This window comes from Triticum aestivum, chromosome 1D (genome assembly GCF_018294505.1).
Source record: "Triticum aestivum cultivar Chinese Spring chromosome 1D, IWGSC CS RefSeq v2.1, whole genome shotgun sequence".
NCBI classification, from domain to species: domain Eukaryota; kingdom Viridiplantae; phylum Streptophyta; class Magnoliopsida; order Poales; family Poaceae; genus Triticum; species Triticum aestivum.
Window position 1 is genome coordinate 359121240 of NC_057796.1, and position 19614 is coordinate 359140853.

General features: G+C 43.4%; 1 protein-coding gene and 1 pseudogene across 3 annotated transcripts; one reads left to right on the forward strand and one right to left on the reverse strand.

The window, feature by feature from the left end:
- The first annotated feature begins 6171 nt into the window (after nt 1–6171).
- LOC123182060 (glycine-rich protein 2-like) lies at nt 6172–7102 on the forward strand (annotated as a pseudogene). Its single transcript, XR_006492001.1, has one exon. The product of XR_006492001.1 is annotated as a glycine-rich protein 2-like (transcript).
- A 7434-nt stretch (nt 7103–14536) lies between these two features.
- On the reverse strand, nt 14537–19333 carry LOC123182062 (KH domain-containing protein SPIN1). 2 transcript variants are annotated; one of them, XM_044594513.1, is made up of 7 exons: nt 18704–19333; nt 18183–18268; nt 17444–17589; nt 16466–16582; nt 16246–16362; nt 15210–15353; nt 14537–15095 (listed from the first exon to the last, which is right to left on the reverse strand). In XM_044594513.1, exons 1-7 carry the CDS (start codon nt 18823–18825, stop codon nt 14937–14939), a joined length of 891 nt encoding a protein of 296 aa, XP_044450448.1. In that variant the 5' UTR covers nt 18826–19333; the 3' UTR covers nt 14537–14936. The 2 variants fall into 2 exon arrangements, with proteins under 2 accessions (XP_044450448.1, XP_044450449.1); XM_044594514.1 differs by lacking the exon at nt 18704–19333 and adding an exon at nt 18612–18630.
- Between the last annotated feature and the right edge of the window lie 281 nt (nt 19334–19614).

Consider the following 19614-nt stretch of genomic DNA (forward strand, 5'->3'; position numbering starts at 1 on the left):
CCGAAGGCAAAGTGTTTGTTGCTAAGAACGGGTCCTTTCTTGAGAAAGAGTTTCTCTCGAAAGAATTGAGTGGGAGGAAGATAGAACTTGATGAGGTTGTTGAACCTTTACTTCAACCAGAAAGTAGCACAGCACAGAAAGATGTTTCTGTGGCACCTACGTCAGTTGAAGAGGAAGCAAATGGTGATGATCATGAAGCTTCGGATCAAGTTACTATCGAACATCGTAGGTCGACAAGGATGCGTACTGCTCCCGAGTGGTACGGTAACCCTGTCTTGGGGGTCATGTTATTGGACAACAACAACGATGAACCTACGAACTATGGAGAAGCGATGGTGGGCCCGGATTTCGACAAATGGTTAGAGGCCATGAAATTCGAGATGGGATCCATGTATGAAAACAAAGTATGGACTTTGGAAGTATTACCTGAAGGGCGAAAGGCCATTCAGAATAAATGGATCTTCAAGAAGAAGACAGACGTGGACGGTAATATCACCGTCTATAAAGCTCAACTTGTGGCAAAGGGGTTTTCACAAGTTCAAGGAGTTGACTACGATGAGACATTCTCACCCGTAGCGATGCTTAAGTCCGTCAGAATCATGTTGGCAATAGCTGCATTTTTCGATTATGAAATCTGGCAGATGGATGTCAAAAAAGTGTTCCTTAATGGTTTCCTTAAGGAAGAGTTGTAATGCAACCGGAGGTTTTGTCAATCCAGAGAATGTTGACAAAGTGTGCAAGCTCCAGCGATCCATTTATGGGCTGGTGCAAGAATCTTGGAGTTGGAATATTCGCTTTGATGAGGTGACAAGGCGTTTGGGTTTATACAAGTTTATGGAGAAGCTTGTATTTACAAGAAAGTGAGTGGGAGCTCTATAGCGTTTCTAGTATTATATGTGGATGACATATTGCTGATTGGAAACAATATAGAATTTTTGGAAAACGTGAAGGAATATTTGAACAAGAGTTTTACAATGAAGGACCTGGGAGAAGCTGCTTTCATATTAGGCATCAAGATCTATAGAGATACATCAAGACGCTTGATAGGACTTTCACAAAGCACATACCTTGATAAGATTTTGAAGAAGTTCAAAATGGATCAGTCCAAGAAGGGGTTCTTGCCTGTTTTGCAAGGTGTGAAGTTGAGTCAGACTCAATGCCCATCGACTACAGAGGATAGAGAAAAGATGAGTGTCATCCCCTATGCCTCTGCCATAGGCTCTATCATGTATGCGATGCTGTGCACAAGACCGGATGTCAGCCTTGCCATAAGTATGGCCGGAAGGTTTCAAAGTAATCTAGGAGTGGATCACCGGACAGCGGTGAAGAATATCCTTAAGTACCTGAAAAGGACTAAGGAAATGTTTCTCGTTTATGGAGGTGATCAAGAGCTCGTCATAAAGGGTTATGTCGATGCAAGCTTTGACACTGATCCGAATGACTCTAAGTCTCAAACCGGATACATATATATTCTAAATGGGGGAGCGGTAAGCTGGTGCAGTTCCAAGCAAAGCGTGGTAGCTGATTCTACATGCGATGCAGAGTACATAGCTGCCTCGGAAGCAGCAAAGGAAGGTGTCTGGATGAAGCAGTTCATGACAGATCTTGGAGTTGTGCCCAGTGCACTGGACCCGATGACTCTGTTCTGTGACAACACTGGTGCCATTGCTCTAGCCAAGGAACCAAGGTTTCACAAGAGGACCAGACACATAAAGCGACGCTTCAATTCCATCCGCGATTATATCAAGGAGGAAGACATAAACATTTCCAAAGTGCATACGGACCTGAATGTTGCAGATCCGTTGACTAAACATCTTCCACGGGCAAAGCGCGATCAACACCAGAACTCTATGGGTGTTAGATTCATTACCATGTAATGCTAGATTATTGACTCTAGTGCAAGTGGGAGACTGTTGGAAATATGCCCTAGAGGCAATAATAAAGTGGTTACAATTATATTTCCTTGTTCATGATAATCGTTTATTATCCATGCTATAATTGTATTGACCGGAAACTCAAATACATGTGTGGATACATAGACAACAACATGTCCCTAGTGAGCCTCTACCAGACTAGCTCGTTGATCAAAGATGGCTATGGTTTCCTAGCCATGGACATGAGTTGTCATTTGATAACGGGATCACATCATTAGGAAAATGATGTGATGGACAAGACCCAAACTATGAACGTAGCATATGATCATGTTAAGTTTATTGCTATCGTTTTCTGCATGTCAAGTATATGTTCCTATGACCATGAGATCATGCAACTCACTGACACCGGAGGAGTGCCTTGAGTGTACCAAATGTCGCAACGTAACTGGGTGACTATAAAGGTGCTCTACAGGTATCTCCGAGGGTGTCTGTTGAGTTGGCATGGATCAAGATTGGGATTTGTCACTCCGTATGACGGAGAGGTATCTCAGGGCCCACTCGGTAATACAACATCACAATAAGCTTGCAAGCAATGAGTTAGTCACGGGATCTTGTATTACGAAACGAGTAAAGAGACTTGCCGGTAACGAGATTGAACTAGGTATGGAGATACCGACGATCGAACCTCGGGCAAGTAACATGCCGATAGACAAAGGGAACTGCATACGAGATTAGCTGAATCCTTGACATCGAGGTTCGACCGATAAGATCTTCATAGAATATGTAGGAACCAATATGGGCATCCAGGTCCCGCTATTGGTTATTGACCGTAGAGGTGTCTCGGTCATGTCTGCATAATTCTTGAACCCGCAGGGTCTACACACTTAACGTTTGGTGACGCTATAAGTATAGTTGAGTCATTATGGTGGTTACCGAAGGTTGTTTGGAGTCCCGGATGAGATCCCGGACATGACGAGGAACTCCGGAATGGTCCGGAGGTGAAGATTGATATTTTGGACGAAGGATATTGGAGTCCGGAATTGTTCCGGGGGTACCGGGTGATGACCAGCGTCACCAAAAGGGGTTTCGGGGGGCCCCGACAAGTGTTGGGGGGCCCCATGGGCCAAGGGGAGGGGGCAAACCAGCCCGCTAAGGGGCTGAGCGCCCCCCTCACCCCATCTCAGGTAACCAGGAGGGTTGGGGGCGCCCCCATAGGGTTCCCACCTCCCGGCTTGGGGGATAAGTCACCCTAGGGGAGATCCCATCTGCCCTGGCCGCCCCCTAGGAGAAACCCTAGGGGCGCCACCCCCTCCTCCCTTCCCCTATATATAGAGAGGTAGAGAGAGGGCAGCCGCACCCCCTTGAGCACATCTCCACGCCACAGCGCAACCTCTCCTCTCCCTCGTATCCCTCTTCCTCTCCGTAGTGCTTAGCGAAGCTCTGCTGAGATTCCGCCACCACCACGCCGTCGTGCTGCCGGAGGACTCGAGCTACTACTTCACCGTCACTCGCTGGATCGAGGAGGTGAAGGCGTCATCAAGCCGTACATGTGTTGAACGCGGAGGTGCCGTCCGTTCGGCACTTGGATCGGGAGTTCGTGGGACGGATCGTGATTGGATCGCGAAAACGTTCGACTACATCAACCGCGTTTCTTAACACTTCCGCTTAGCGTTCTACAAGGGTACGTAGATCCAATCTCTCCTCTCGTAGATGGTCATCTCCTAAATTGGATCTTGGTGAGCGTAGGGAAATTTTTGTTTCCCATGCAACCTTCCCTAACAGGTGATGACTCAGGAGGATACTGATGCATCCCGGGTTTTGTGAAGTATCGCAAAGCAAATGGAACATCACATGGTAACCAAAGGTTCACTCGAATATCATTTGTGTGCTCGTAGGGGTCGATATGGACGTCCACGGTTCCGCTGTCGGTCATGGAATGAATGGTTTCGTTCATGTCCATGAGTTACCGAACCTACGGGGTCACAAGCTTAAGGCAATCATGATTTGCTGAGTGTTAGTAGGATGGGAGTGATGAGAGTATATTTGTGGAATTGTTTCATTAATATTCGGAATAGTTCCGAGAGGATCGGGAAGCGTTTCGGGGTCACTGGAAGGGTTTTGGTGAACATCGGGTAATACCAGGTATTGCTGATAAGTAATATATAGCTGGAAAATGTTTTCAGGGATGTTAAAATACATATAAAATGCAGTATTTAGAACAATTTTATATTTAATTTAATATCAACGAGCCTAAAAAGGCCAAGTGGTGGAAGGCAACTTGGGCCACCAAGGCCAAAGTGGGCGAGGAGCTCCCTTTGCCCAAGTAGGGGAGGAGCCCCCTTTGCCTTTGGAAGGAGGCCGAATTGGACTAGGGGAGGTTTTCCTCTTTCCCTAGGCTGACGCGCCAAGGAAGGAAACCTTCCCTCCTGGTGTGGCAGCCCCTCCTCCCCTCTCAACCTATATATACTCGCGGATTTGTGCTATTTTGAATACACAAGTTTTGGAGCCTCCTCTAGTTCTTCTAGTTCTAGTTCTAGTTCTAGTTGGTCCTAGTTGACTAATTAGAGCTAGACTAATCCTCTAATCCTTATAATTAGAAGCCCAATGTGGTTCTAATCTCCTCCCTCTAATTCTCCGACGATGATTAGCTCGGACGGTGAAGCGCTGCCGGATCGTGAAGGTTGCACGCTTGTAACCAAGTAGAGAGGCCGTGCTTTCGGTTTCCGGTTCAAGGGACTGTTTGTGGGCAGTTCGCGGGATCATTCATCAATGGTTCGAGGGACTCCAAGTACGATCTATGCCAACACGTTCTTCTTCCGCTGGAACTCGGTGACGGTAATGATCATGATCACAACCTGTTATGCATCTTCATATTGATCTTAGGTGTGCGTAGGTGCGTATTTTTTTGTTTTCTACTATGTTTCCCAACACGACGGAGGTCATGGAAGGCGTAAAATCCACCTGCGCCACGTACTACTAGACGCGCAACCCCATGGTGGCACCAACTATCGTGGGAACGAATCCGATAGTGAAGAGTAGGGATACGAATCGAGGCTAGATCTAACTATGGTGCAAGCGTGACACATGTTTTACTAGTTCATGCCCATCTCGATGGAGGTAAAGACCCTGCGTCTCGAGCTCTTAGAGCTGTTTCTGTCTTCTTGTCCAGAGATTATAAAGGGTTGCGAATCCTTGTTCCGGAGCTACGGGGTGGTCATATAGAGTGCGCCACCCCTTCCTATAGCTACATTACAAGGGATTCCAGAAGGTTTAATGACGATGAGCACTACATATAGTATTTGGTGAAATGATTGTCGATAACATATAGGCTATGTGTCTGTTGTCGTTCTCGATTCCACGGCTGACTGCTCAGCTTCCCTTGTACGAATATCTTACGTGGTCGAGTAGTTCAAGAGCATCCGAGTAGATTTGGTCTTCGGTGGTTGTCCGGGTAACGAGAGCCTTGAAGGTCGTCCGAGTATATTAGGCCCCGAATGTCGTCCGAGTGATGAGGGTGTCGCAACCCACCCGAGTAGATTGATGACGTGTACGTCTTTCCCTGGCTTTTGTGGCCCCTCATATGACAGGTATCATGCCTTTGGCGGGCCTACTTGGTATGGATATCCCCAACACTCTAGGCCGACCCAAATACTCTTTTGTTGTTTTAAACCCTAAAAAACGTGTGCACGATGTGGTTCGATTCGGGCTCCCGGTTTAGTGTCGAGCGCATTAACCAGGCTCCTTAGTTTTATTTCTTAAAATGTGACGCTGAAAAAATGCAGTTGTTTCCTGTTTGGTTTTCTTTGTCTCCTTTCCCCCTTTTTCTTTTTCTTTCTTAAATGCACGAACTTTTCAAATTCGTGATTTTCCTCAAGATAAATGATCTTTTTTTAATTCGTGAACTTTTTCTTCAAAACTGATGATCTTTTTTCAAATTTCGTGATTTTTTCCTAATTTGATGATTTTGTTTCAAAATCGATGGACTTTTTTTTGTCAAACTTGATGAACTTTTTCAAAGTTGTATGTTTTGCAAAATTGATGAACTTTTTCAAATTGCTGATTTTATTCTCGAAATTGGTACCTTTTTTTCAAAATTGATAAAGTTTTCTTTCAAAATGATGAACTTTTTATAAAATCCGTAAAAAATAAAATTTCACAATTTATTTCAAAAGTATTGAGTGAACTTGCGTTGCTGGGCCGCATGGAAAACCAGCAGGTCCAACTTAATTGTGTGGTTGGGCCTCGAAGCTGGTCTACAAGCCCAACTAAACAGACTATTTATCTAGACCCCCCCCTCCTCCCTCAGTCCTCAGCCACCACCACCACACCGATCTAGGGTTTCCTGCTAGGGTTTTAGTCCTTCGTTTCCGGCGGCGGCGCAAGATGGGTGAGAGAGTGAAGGGAACCGTGAAGTGGTTCAACGTCACCAAGGGGTTCGGCTTCATCTCCCCGGAGGACGGCAGCGAGGACCTCTTCGTCCACCAGTCCGCCATCAAGGCCGACGGCTACCGCAGCCTCAACGAGAACGACGTCGTCGAGTTCGAGGTCATCACCGGCGACGACGGCCGCACCAAGGCCGCCGACGTCACCGCACCAGGAGGAGGTGCGCTCGCCGGCGGCTCCCGCCCTGGCGACGGCGGTGGTGACCGCGGGGGTCGCGGCGGGGGTGGCTACGGTGGAGGCGGCTACGGCGGCGGTGGCGGCGGCTACGGCGGCGGTGGCGGCGGCTATGGCGGCGGTGGCGGCAGCTATGGCGGCGGTGGCGGCTACGGAGGTGGTGGTGGCGGCGGCCGCTACGGCGGCGGCGGCGGCGGCGGCCGTGAGTGCTTGGCTACGGAGGTGGTGGCGGCCGTGGCGGTGGCGGCGGCGGTGGCGGCTGCTTCTCCTGCGGCGAGTCTGGCCACTTCTCGCGCGAGTGCCCCAACAAGACCAACTAGGCGGCGCTGCCCGTCAGATCTGAGTGCCCCGTTCCCCTTCGCTCCTTTTCCTACCGCCTGACTCTGCAGCAAGTCATACCTATACCTATCAGTATTAGTATAAGTCGCCGTAGTGTTCCCCGTGCTTCTCGTAGGAAGAAGAATCGACGATGCGAGCCTGGTTCGAGAAGTATTGTTGGTGGCGTGTTTGTTCGTTCGAAGTTATCTTGTTGTGTCGTCTGATGGGGACAGACTGATCTATCTTTATGTATTGGATGAAATGGACTAAGTTATGCAAGTCAAGTTATGCTATCTGGTTATTGATCTCGATGAAACTTGCATGTTTTCATTTTTCCAAAAACAAAAAACAGCTGATCGTTTTTCATTTCGCTCAGATTCAATTTTCCAGCTGTTAGGTCTTTGTGTGCATCTCAGAGCGTGCTCCTCTGGGCGTCCAGGCTAGGATGTTCATTGTTCAGTTGCATGCTTGAGTACTATTGTTCAGAGATTAGTATTAGTATATTTGTTCAGATATTAGTTTCTTTTCATGCGTCATATTTCAGTCAGATTGTCTTTGATGCATGAATGAACAGCCCCACTATTTAGATGTGTGTACTGAGATCACAAGAAGGTTTGGAAGCTATATTTTGCATACAGTTTCTCTATGCTTTCTGTTCCTTGGTCTGTCAGCTTGCATCATTGTTCAGTATATTGGGGTATTCGGAGATTAGTTAATCTGTCTTATTGTATAGTCATTTCTCATTTCATTATTCTGTTTGTTGTTATTCACTCAGTGAGCTCTTGCCTTGCGATGGCTTCTTATGTGCAGTATTTTTCCATATAGTTTTTCTTTTGTAGTCAAGGCCATTCATCTCAGTATTTTAGCTCCTCACTTTTCTTCAGTTTTTCATTCTTCATGACCGATAAATCACGCCGAAGGCTCTACTTGCACTTCTTTTGGTCTCTCTTTGTCTTCAACCTCTTCTTATTCAGTATTTTGCCTTTCAATTCTCATCTTTTTTCTTCAGCTTCACCAGTTTCTTCATTCCTCGTAATTTCTGTTTAAAGTTTGTCAAATTTTATCCATGGAAAATTCCATTATTTATTTATATTGCGGTAATGATTATGACCATTATATCCTTCCTTTTGGAAGTGACAAACAAAGAAACACCCAGAGCTAGACACTTTCTTTTGCATGTTTTTTTTTCATTTGCATGGTTGGTTTTTTGCATTGACGGTGAATTTCAAGTGCAACCAAGCTGTAAATCAGTCACCTTGGTTCATTTTGTACTGATGGATGGAAATAATCGTTTGCTTTCTATGAAGTATGGCCAGATGGTTTTTTTCTCTCTAAAATTGACTGGCAATTGCATTTGTAGCCATAAATGGAACACACACCTTTGCTGATAGTCCAACTAGCATACTTCCGTTAGCTATTCAGAAAAGATGTTGCTCTATTTCTAACTTGTGGGTTAAATTGTTGTTCTTCATTTTAAATTGTTGTTGCCATCTTTCTATAGTCTTCAGTGTCTTGTATCTCATCAGGATTTAGTGTGTGTTTCTTCAGTCTTTTCTCTGTCAGTGTTTAGATTTCAGTGCTATATCAGATATATCTTTACCAACGGCATTTTATCGAACGTGCAAGTCTATCTAGCTTTTTTTCTTATACATTTGGGCCTCAAGTTTTTGTGCCGCTATGTTTTCTTTTTCCAGAGATGATCACACGTATGTAGTTTACCGTGTGTCTATTTAGTTGTAGTGTCAAGTGGCAGGTCATTGTGGGATGATTGTTTCTTGAGTATGATCGGTAGTAGACTATTAAGAATCCTGAAATCTAGGATTTTGGTGGCAAATTAGTACTCTGCATGTGTATTAATGTCAAAGCAGACTATCAAGTACTCCCTCTGTAAAGAAATATAAGACCGTTTAGATCACTACTTTAGTGTTTTAAACGCTCTTATATTTGTTTACGGAGGGAGTATCAATTTAATTTCTATTGGTGATGCTTATCATGTGCATTGTGCGATCAATGTTTCTTGATTTTTAGTTGTATAGTGTTTTTAGGAGCTGATGGATCTTGAATTTGAGGACTAGTTCTGAATCTGTTAAATTGGCCAACGAGCTCAGCGAGTTACATGTCAACAATTTACTCTAGCATGGTATATTTGAACTTGTCTAGCTGGGCAACTTGTACCGTTAATTTGGTTTTGTATATAGTATATACATGACCTGATTTCATATGCTTGGCTGAAAATTGCACTGGTAAAATTCATGTTGTTAGTTTCCCAAGAGTGCTGGCTGGAGGTTTGGTCATTTCAAATTTTCCAACACGCAAGACTATCCGTCCGTTTTACATTTTTGCCTTGGGTTTTTGTGTCACTTCTGTTGAAGGCGGATGTTGTCAGTTTTCCAGATTGTGAAAATGAGTCGGGGAGGAATTACATAGTTTCAGCTTTCATGAAACAGAAAAGCTAACCCGTGAACGTAAGGTTTTTGGTGATCTCCAGCGAACACCCTTCCTCAGCCTTCAGCCTTCATCCTCATCCACCCTCTGCCCCACTTTCCTCTTCCTTGCCGCTCTCTTCCAGGCAAGCAACCGCCATCTTCGGCAATTCTTGCCGTTTATCTCCTGTGGTTGAGGTCCGCCCGTAAGTCTCTATTCTCGCTGTCGATCTCTTCTGCGGGAGGTCTACTATGAGTCCTTGACGACGAGAACGGAGCTCGACTTGCTGATGTTCTTCCCGTTGGTGAGCAACCCCACTCTTTCCCGATGGAACCAAACAGCTGAAGGGTGTGCGAGGACGCACGGTCGTTGCCCGAACCGCCATGGATGGACTCGCTTGAGTTCCTCCGCCGTGTCGGCGTGCCTTGCAGGTCGTCGCCCCCCGGGAGATCGAGGCCAGCGTGGTGACCTACGATTTGGACTGGAGCCCCGGCGCCTAGCTGCTTGCAATGGCCGCCTTCGGCCGCCGCAAGGAGCTCCCGCGCCAGATCTGACACCGGGCAGCCTGCTCCCAAGCCTCCAACCACCGTCTGCCTCGACGGACTGCCGCGTGGTGCTCATCCCCTTAGGTTCTTCTTGCCCTTCTCGCTCCCTTCCTTCCATCTTTCTTCTTCTGCTTTTTGTGCTCCCAATTGATGTCCTTGCTGGTCTATGGCCATGGCCGGCCCTTGTGTGTGCACTGTGCGACGGACCGTGCCACCGTGGCGTGGTGCTCATCCCCTTAGGTTCTTCTCCCCCTGCTGGCTCCCTCCTTTCCATCTTTCTTCTTCTGTTTTTTGTGCTTCCCACTGGTGCGGGCTCGTTGGTCTATGGCCATGGTCGATCCTTGTGTGCGCACTGTGCTTGCTGTGCTTCCAGTTCATATCAGTATAATTTTGCCATGTTACACAGTTGCAATTGGTGAAGGCACTTTCCACACCAGTTTTTACAATCAGTAAACTGCCATGGCAATTAGTCTTTCTTTTTGCAATGACACCTTACATATTTTTGCCATTTTATACAGTTGTTGATCGTTGCTGTGAATGCAATTTTCACCCTTCACAGTCCGTAAAATTGCCATGGGCCTTGTATATAAAAATGGAGAGTATAATTTTATGCATAAAAAACGAAGTGGCTTCGTATATTAAGTGATGACGTTTTTTGTTTATTAAGAGTTGCTGTTTTTTATTTATTAAGAGATTAATTTTTTATATTAAGAGATGGCATTTTTTTATTGAGATATGGCATTTTTCTTCTTCTTTGTTACATGGGAACTCAAATTATAGGACAAATGTTCTAGTATATAACATGGAAAGTTTGAAATATGTTCTTCAAATGGTTACATTCGGTTCTTTCTGGTTTTGCCATGGCACATTCAAAGCATTATGTTTCCCATGACAAATATCATGGCAACTTTATATTGGCATTTTTCTTACAGACAAATGGGGTGGCAACTTTTTCTAGGTGTTACAAAAGGGTTTCATGACATGTGTATTTTTTTCACACATGGCAAATTTGTCATGTTTTGTATGGTACTTTTATAAAAGTTTTGCCATGCATGGTTGGGCTTTTTTGGCCCAACTGGGTTCGATCTCACCACCTCTTTTGGAGGCAAGACAGCCAGGCTTTCTATACCTACTAATAAAGAAAATAGGTATTTTTAGTCCGTCATGCTATTTTATAGAAAAATCCTTGATGTTTCTGACATTAAACCCGTAGTACATATCAATTTTTTTTTTTAAAAACATTCATATCTTTTAAACCGTAACTTCAAATTTAACATGTTATATATGAAATTAATTAGAAAAAATGTAGAATCTGAATATGATGTTAGTTTACATGTTAATCATTTAAATAAAATACTCCCTCTGTTCCATAATGTAAGACATTTTTTGACACTACACTAGTGTCAACAAATGTCTTACATTATGGGACGGAGGCAGTACTATCTAGGGTGCAATGTTAAGCATTATCCGTCTTTCTTTCATATCGGTACTGATCCGGATTAAAGATGAACACCTCAGCAAAATTAGGATCGGAGATGGAATAGAAGGTAAATTTGCTAGAGACACTCAATAAATAAGGACTGCATGACAAGAAATAAAAGAAGGACCAAATAAAGATGGGGTGTCCGTCATAAAAGAAATAAAAGAGAAAATGCACAGGAGACCAGATAAAGATGAGATGTTGCGCTATTTCTCCTATATATAGGAAGAAAAAAAGAGGGCGTGCATGCATGCATGACAAAAAGTAAAAAGGAGGTATGCATGACAAAAAAATACATGTTTGATAAGATATAAATAGTGATGAAACATGGATCAATGTCTATGCAGAGGAGATCAGATAAAGATGAGACGTTGCGCTATTTCTCCTATATATAGGAAGAAAAAAGAGGGCATGCATGACAAAAAGTAAAAAGGAGGCATGCATGATGAAAAAATTAAAATATAATACATATTTGATAAGATATAAATAATGATGAAACATGGATCAATACCTATGACATGTATGGCAATAAATAGTGATGAAATAGGGGCACATGTACCCGCGTTCACAGAAGACAAAAATGTTCTTTCCTAGACAAAAAAAAGTCTCTCTTTATGATAAAAAATCATGTATCTTTTTTTAACAACTGTTCATGTATATAAGAAATATGCATTTGAAAAAGGGTGTTCAAGAGTTACATCAAAAATATTTGCACATACATAATACATATATGTGTACTTCTCAAAACAGATGAAATCAGAGGAGTGGTCCATATCAAATGTGGCACTCTACTGCTATTGTTGGGCTTGAGGACAATAAATGCGACACCAACATCTTCTTTCAGACAGGTTGTAAACGACAAGCCAAGAGACTCTCTAGCAAAGGGGTGGATAAATTATTAGAAAGAAGATGTTGGCGAACCAAGCTAGGTGAGCATAGAGGAGGAATGAGGAGTTCCAGAGTGACGCGAGGATGAGCTCGGGAGGGCGGTGTGAGGACGAGCTTGAGGTCATGGATCGGAGCTAGGAGCTGGAATGATGTCGAACATGTCCTAAGTTGGTGATGCTTAAGCTGGAAGCCATCCTTGATGCACACATGTCTTCGAAGTGTGCTGATGTATTATCGCTTGTTTTTGTCGTTTTTCTTTACCTGCCCATAACAACACCCTATTCTGCACATGACATGAATAAATGCATGATCACTTGCCCGTTTCTTTGTACGTATTAAATCTACAACAAGCCGTGTTGAAATAGATGACCCGTGAAATCTTCAACTACGCTTTTGTAGGCTAAGACCATCTTTATTTGGGCCGTAGCTACAAATTCTCAGATTATAGACCATTTTTTGGTAAATTAAGAGTGTGTGGTATTCATTTCTTCCCTTGCAACGCACGGGCCTTTTTTTCTCGAATACGCACAAGCATACGTATCATCGCATTAGAGAAGAAGCGGCAAAGAAACCGAGTACAACACCTTTCGGCCATTACAACGCCAAACACGAGGATTAGCAGCCACACACACCTCACGCGAACTACGAAACGTGCATCACCTAGATCAAGCCCAAGCTGATGCCATGAGGCAAATCACGGAGCAACCAAGCCGCGACAGAACCAACGCCGTAGACCTCTACAACATGACCAAGACCCGAGGACAACACAAACCAACGCTAGTATTAACTCATATCAAGAAGCAAGTTCTGTTCTGGAGAGGCAGGGGTTTTATGAAACTACTATGCAGACGTTGCTTCATGGGATGATTTATGCCCGATGCAAATCTGATGCTCCGCTGCACTTTTCGCCCACGCATCAACGGCTTGATCAGGTGGGTCGTGCACAAATCGTCCAAGTTGCGTCGTGTGTATAGCACTGTTGGGGGTTTTATCACTGTGAACGATTTCGTTCGCTGGTTTCCCCCACCTCGGGCGAATGAATCGTTTGCTGCAGCCTCAACGCCTCACCATTTGTACAGGGTTGTATTTAGTGATCCTGTCGGCACATTCAACCCGTCTAACAAATCTTGATTCGTCCCCCAAACCATGTGCTACGATCCCAAATAATCAAGTTAAAATACTCTGCGTGCAGGATCATGGTCCCAGATCTTCAACAGTAAGTGTATTTGTTTAGCATGCCAATGCCCATTTCTATATGCCTATGTAGTACGTACTCTCCCCTGTCCTTTTTACTCTGCATATAAGAAGCCCCTAAAGTCAAACTTTAAAGTTTGACCATATTTATTTGAAAAATATTAACATCTATCATGCTAAAGTTATATAATATAAAATTTAAGCAATGACGCATCTACCGATATTGATTTCACATTGTGAATGTTGGCATTTTTTTTTATAAAGTTGGTCAAACTTTACAAGGCTTGACTTCAGACAAATATTATATGCAAACTAAAAAGGATCGGAGGGAGTACTTGTGTAACTGTCGACCTGTCCGACTCTGCTGTTTAGTACTCGAATCCAATGCTCGCCCGGAAAATGTAACTTGACCTTTAATGCGTCCTTGCTAAGCAAGGCTCAATGATTCTCTGTCATGATAGAAGGAAAATTTAATCACTTGTGCTGTCAATCCCTCCCATTACGTCCGCATGTCATGATACAAGCTTAATCTGAATTCAGCAGTCTCCGAGTACTTATAAGAAACAAGGCACGTAACTTGCTGATTAAGACTAGAAGCTCCATTGGAGAGCTTAGTGCAAAGTGGTGTGTTTTGCCTCAGATGAAGGGAATCCAATCATGTCGCCTTAGACTTAGCACTTAGGAATAGACCAAGCACAATGATGCCATGAATTTTGGAGCACCTTCCAAAAATATGACCTGCAAATGGAGTCAAAGCGCACGCGTTGCTGTCTACAACACCTGGAATTGACATAATTCTTATACACATTGAACAAGTCTTTCATAGCTTATGATGACTTATTATCTGCGTTTTTTTAGCATTTTTGCATAGGAAAATATAATAGCGACTCCGACATGTATACGAAGTAAATCTCTCAATTTCATGCGCTCCCGAGCATTTGTCGGTAAAAGGACGGGTCCGTGAAATGATGGTAGAGTCATCATGGATCCGTGGAGGAGCAACTTCGTTGTAGGTCACATACCACTATCACAGATTCACAGTTCAGTTCATTAGACATGCCAATAAAAGCATGCACAACGAAATCACGTGCGGCGATAATCATGATGTTACAACGGCAGAGAGACATGCTTACTACTGTACGAGGCAAGTGAGTGATCTTCATGATGTTGCTTGAGGTTCATACATTGGAATGCCATTGGGAAAACAAATCTTATTTAGACTTGCACCAACCATGGACATGTTACAACTGACAAAAACCCTGATTATTGTCCACAACTATTTCACTTTGAACCACAGATCAATCACGTTAACTAACCCGAACCGACAGCGTTAATATTTGGGAGTCAAATAGATACACAGAGAATAATCAATAAGACCAAACAGCAGGCCCCGATTCCACGAGCAGACGGAACGAATTTCTTCCATAGCGACCATTCATCCAAAGATATATCTCAGCTCGTATCACAGATGCGACCAGCCTCAAGGCCGGTCCCCCATATGCATCAGGAATCATTCACAGCAGTAGAACAGGTTTGCGCGCAATCTGTTCAAACCATGGTCACCTCAGGCAAATCAGTATTCAGAAGCACGGTCGATTAGCGGCCCGTTTTCGCACGTTTCATCCCGGTGGAGTTGAAGGGTGATACACTGGGACTGAGATGTGGGCTTGGGCTTGGGCTTTCCTCCCTTAGAGTTCCATTCAGTATTGCCAATTCTCTCAGCTGTTGCTTCTTGAAGTAATCCATGGATTCATCCTGGTGATATGTAGTAATACCGTTAGCGAGAGAGGTAAAGCTGACTCAATTCAAAGAAAAAATGAGGTCATGGAAAAGTGGGAACTGGGACAGATAAGATGGAAAGGGACATACTACTGGTTTGAGAAGATCTTCCAGTATGACCACAGCCTGGTTTAGTCGCGCATCAACGATATCCGCCGGAAACTCAGCTTCGATAAGCACATGCAGTGGTTCGTTTAAGTGCTCATAGCCAGGCTTATCTCTAAGCTTGTTTTCCTATTCAATAAAAAAATCAGCTTTTCAGAACCTCTCCAATAATTTTTGGGAGGAGTTGTTAAACACAAGAGTTAATTCTGTTAAGCATGCTTACAAAAATATAGATTTTAGTAACTAGTACCCCCTCTGTCCCAAAATAAGTGACTCAACTTTGTACTAACTTTGGATGGAGGGAGTAGTTGTCTTGTTTATGCACGGGCCAACTAAAAAAGCATGAGTGCATGTTTTCAAAAGGGATGCCACTGAAATAGTTTTGAAAAACAATAAACACTCCATACTATCCGGGCAACAACATGAGAATATAGGTAAGATGAATATAATTAACACAACATTTTAACTGACAGCTCTACTAAAATATCAAATGTTATGGGGTGAGATACAACTGGTGAGCAAACTTAGAAAACGGAACCTAGAAGGTTTGTTTGGACTTTCTGCACTGTTTGTGGGTCAATTACTAGTAGAATTCTCATCTTAACAAGCCATGGCTTGAAGCTTATGACGCTAGAACATAACAAATAACTGAGCAGAACTGGAACCGTTCTTTTACTTCAATCAATACAAATGCTGCCCACTACTAGCTCAACATCTATCAGCCTTTTACTGTGTAAGGCATACTGTACTTCTAAAACGTGGGAGTTTGCCGCCAAAAAAAACATGGGAGTTTTACATTCATTCAGAAGAGTTCAGGATCAACCTTCAGTTTTACTTTCATATCCAATTTAATTAAGAAATAACAACCATATATACTATATCTATATTTTTTAACTTGCAAAAATAAGTACTGTAACGGAACATGGTCCTAAAACATCTCTAGAAAAAAGGTGGTGCTAGAACATTCTAAGCGTGTGAGTAAGCAACAATGAAATGGTGGTTCTAATCTGTGTTTAATTACCTTCACAGTATCTTTCACTGAACCACGTCCACGAATATAGACTCTACATTGTGTTGTAGCTTCAACTCTTTTCAGGGAGTTTCCTCGTGGCCCCAACAAACGTCCAACAAAGTTGAACTACTCATAACAAAAGATTGTAGATGATTTGAATTTAGCAAATCTCATAATCAAGTTAAATAGTTTATCAAAACAGCTTGAGGTGAAAGTACGCCGTACATACATTTGGATACTTTTCTGCTGGAACATCCATCCTGACAAGTTTCTTCACAACGGGGCCGCCAACAACTCCAGGACCACCATTCCAGCCCATGGATGGTGAATTATGTATCCCCATATGCTGAAGAAAGGCATTTTAATATAATCAATGAAAAGAAATAATATGAAAGTGTTTCTATTTGGGATTGGAGATGGCCAGTGTTACATATTAATTATTAATACATGATAAGAACAAGTTATACAAGTCTCTTAGTTGTAATATCAGGAAAATGATATGAATAAAGAGTCCATATATCCACACCACTTCCTTAACAAAACCCAGGTTGATTCTTTACTGTATTGTCGAATTATGATTTTCATGGGTGGATGAAATTGCTGACAGGTCGTAACGATCGGTTACAAGAACGACTGGATGAGGTTTACCTGGTGTCAAGCTTCTTTCATTTACATATTATTCTCCTTATGGGTAGACCCAGTGGTTCATAATCATTAATCTCGCAGGAATAATTTTGAGATCCAAGGCTTGGATGAAAATCACCATTGAGCTAGCAAGAACGTTGTCATTTTCTCAAAAGGAAAAAGTCAAAACATGCCATTCTTGAATTATTCAAAGCTATTAACATCTGTATTGTAACAGTGGCTGTAACTTGATTGGTGCTTTTGAAACCATTCCTATTAGTATCACAACGTATAGCTTTCCTTTTTTCCGTTTCATGTTAATGAACTGGACAGCTGACTGAGACTCGGTCCTAAATTGGTTCATTGGTTCCTGCGAATTTCTAAACAGCTTCAAGGATAACATGAACTAGTTGGCAGCACTGGTAGAGATTTGCATATTTGAAATAGCCATATTAGAATAAGAAAAAAAAAGTAGAGAAGGTAGATATAATCATGCCAGCATTTCTCTAACAACTATATAGAACGTTAAGGCAGTTAGGACTTGTAAAACCAATAATTAGAAGATTGTATGAATTTGCACAACCTCTGCATGCATTCCAGTCCATCCCTCCATATCCATTGGTTGACCGTTCATAGGGTGGCCAGCTAATCTTAACGGGCTACCATAATCGAATCTCTCAGGTTCAACAAAATTTGGGTTAGGTGGCAAAGAAGATGCCCGCAGAATTTCTGCATTGAAGAAAACAAGCCAGTACGAAATCCGTTAGTTCTATTTGTGTCACTTTAAATCAGGGAGAAAAATGTCCATGCTATGTTTATATCTATAACCTGGAACTACAACTGGATGTTAGAATTTAGAAATCGCCACTCAAGTAATATAATGGTTAAACTACGATAAAGAAGTGAAAAGTAAGCATGTCAACTGAAAGATATGACTGAGGAACTTAAGGGTGTTAGACTGTCTGGTATTCTTGTTTCGTCAATGAGTTAGTCCTGCATGTTATACAATCTCAGGCAGCAATTTATGTGATTTACATGAATGCCATCATTTGGGATTTCGAAGTAACGGTATGGTGGAACAAGACAAGATAACACATTCTGAAAAGAAATCCTCATGAGCAGCTTTTCATATAAAAAGAACAGACATGATTGTTCAAAGAAGAATAGCAAATTCTTCTGACAAACAGCGAAGATGGGTAAGAATAGCAACTGGGTGAATGTAAAACTCTAATAGCAACTAGAATCTGCGGTTATGGAACTACATAAACAAATAGCTTCGATGTAATTTGAAAAAGAAAAAAAAGAGAGAGAAGGGAACAGACCTTGGTTTAAAAGCCTGTTACAAAATGGAAGAACTTGCAGGAAAGGAACTAGCTTCTGCCTCTCGGCAAGTAACTCAGCAATATACCTACAAAACAAATAATCTCATTAGTAAGATCAGCTGCAAGTACCACAGGCACATATTTACTTAAGAACAAAAAATAAGAATAGCACCAATAATTAGCGACCTAATCAAAAGTCAAAACAACGAGCACCCTGCAAATGAACTTCACACTACCAGAGGCCAATCGAGGACATCATGCCCATTTATTCGTAACAGCAAGCACAAATCTAGCATTAGCAGGCAATCCGCAAATCCTCAACTTGGCACATCACTACAGCGCGTGTGGACATCATTTGACCATCACCGAAATCACACCAAGACGGTCCAGATTAGGCACAAATCTCGCACGGCCAGAGTCAAATCTCACCCCCACGACGATTTTTTCAAGCTAGCAGGATCGGCGCGAAGATAAAAACGAAAACTTCACAGCAGTTCACAAGAGGAGGATGAGGCACAGACCTCTCCCTCTCGGAGGCAGACGACCTCATGGGGTTGTGGTGGTGAGGGGAAGAATGGACGCCGGACGGCGAGTACTGGAAGAAAGGGGGCGGCGGGATCCTCTCGTCCATGGCTCCCAGCATGAGCAAGAAACCAAAGAAGAGCTCCGCAAGATTGCAATCTCCGGGCAAGACAGGGAGCCCAGGGAGCCAGGAAATCTGGAGAACGGAGGAAGAGCAACAGCTGGTAGCTATCAAGGCAAATGAATGTGGTGGAGGCCCTATATGGAATCCAATGAAATCTGGAAAAGACAGGAAGGTGCCAAGAACCGAGAAATAAGTGCAGGGATGGGTGGGGATTTGATGATTATATATGCTATGGATTAAACAACAAGGGGAGGTGATAGCTGGGTTTGCGTCGATCAATTATCGGAGCCCAGGCTGTGCGGGGCTGGCAGCAGCGGCAGCAGCAGCGCTTTGTGGCTGCCTGCCTGCCCGCCCGCTCCTGCTGTTCTTGCTCGCTGTTCCTCCTCGCTGTACTGCAGCGTCGCGCGCACCCTGTGGACAGGGGGGGTGGGTGACCGGTGAGAGGGAGGAAGAGACAAGCCGGGGGCCTTGGATGCTCGCTCACTGCTCTATGCAGCTGTGTGTCTCACCGGCTTCTGAACTTCGGGCTATTCGAGCCCTCACTGCTTCTGTAGCTCTCCTTTTTCTCGTGTTTATTTTTCTTTTCTTTTGGCAGATATTGTCATTTCCGTCAGTTATAGTATTTGAAAAAGAAGATGCTTGTGCTACTCCTCGACTCTCGCTTCCAAGTCAACGATACGGAACCACTCCATTTCGACACCTTGATCGGATGGCTATTATCGCTGAGTCAGATTTTTTTTTGTGTGTGACTATTTTTGGCCAAGGCTCGTTTATCCGCCCGGTCAA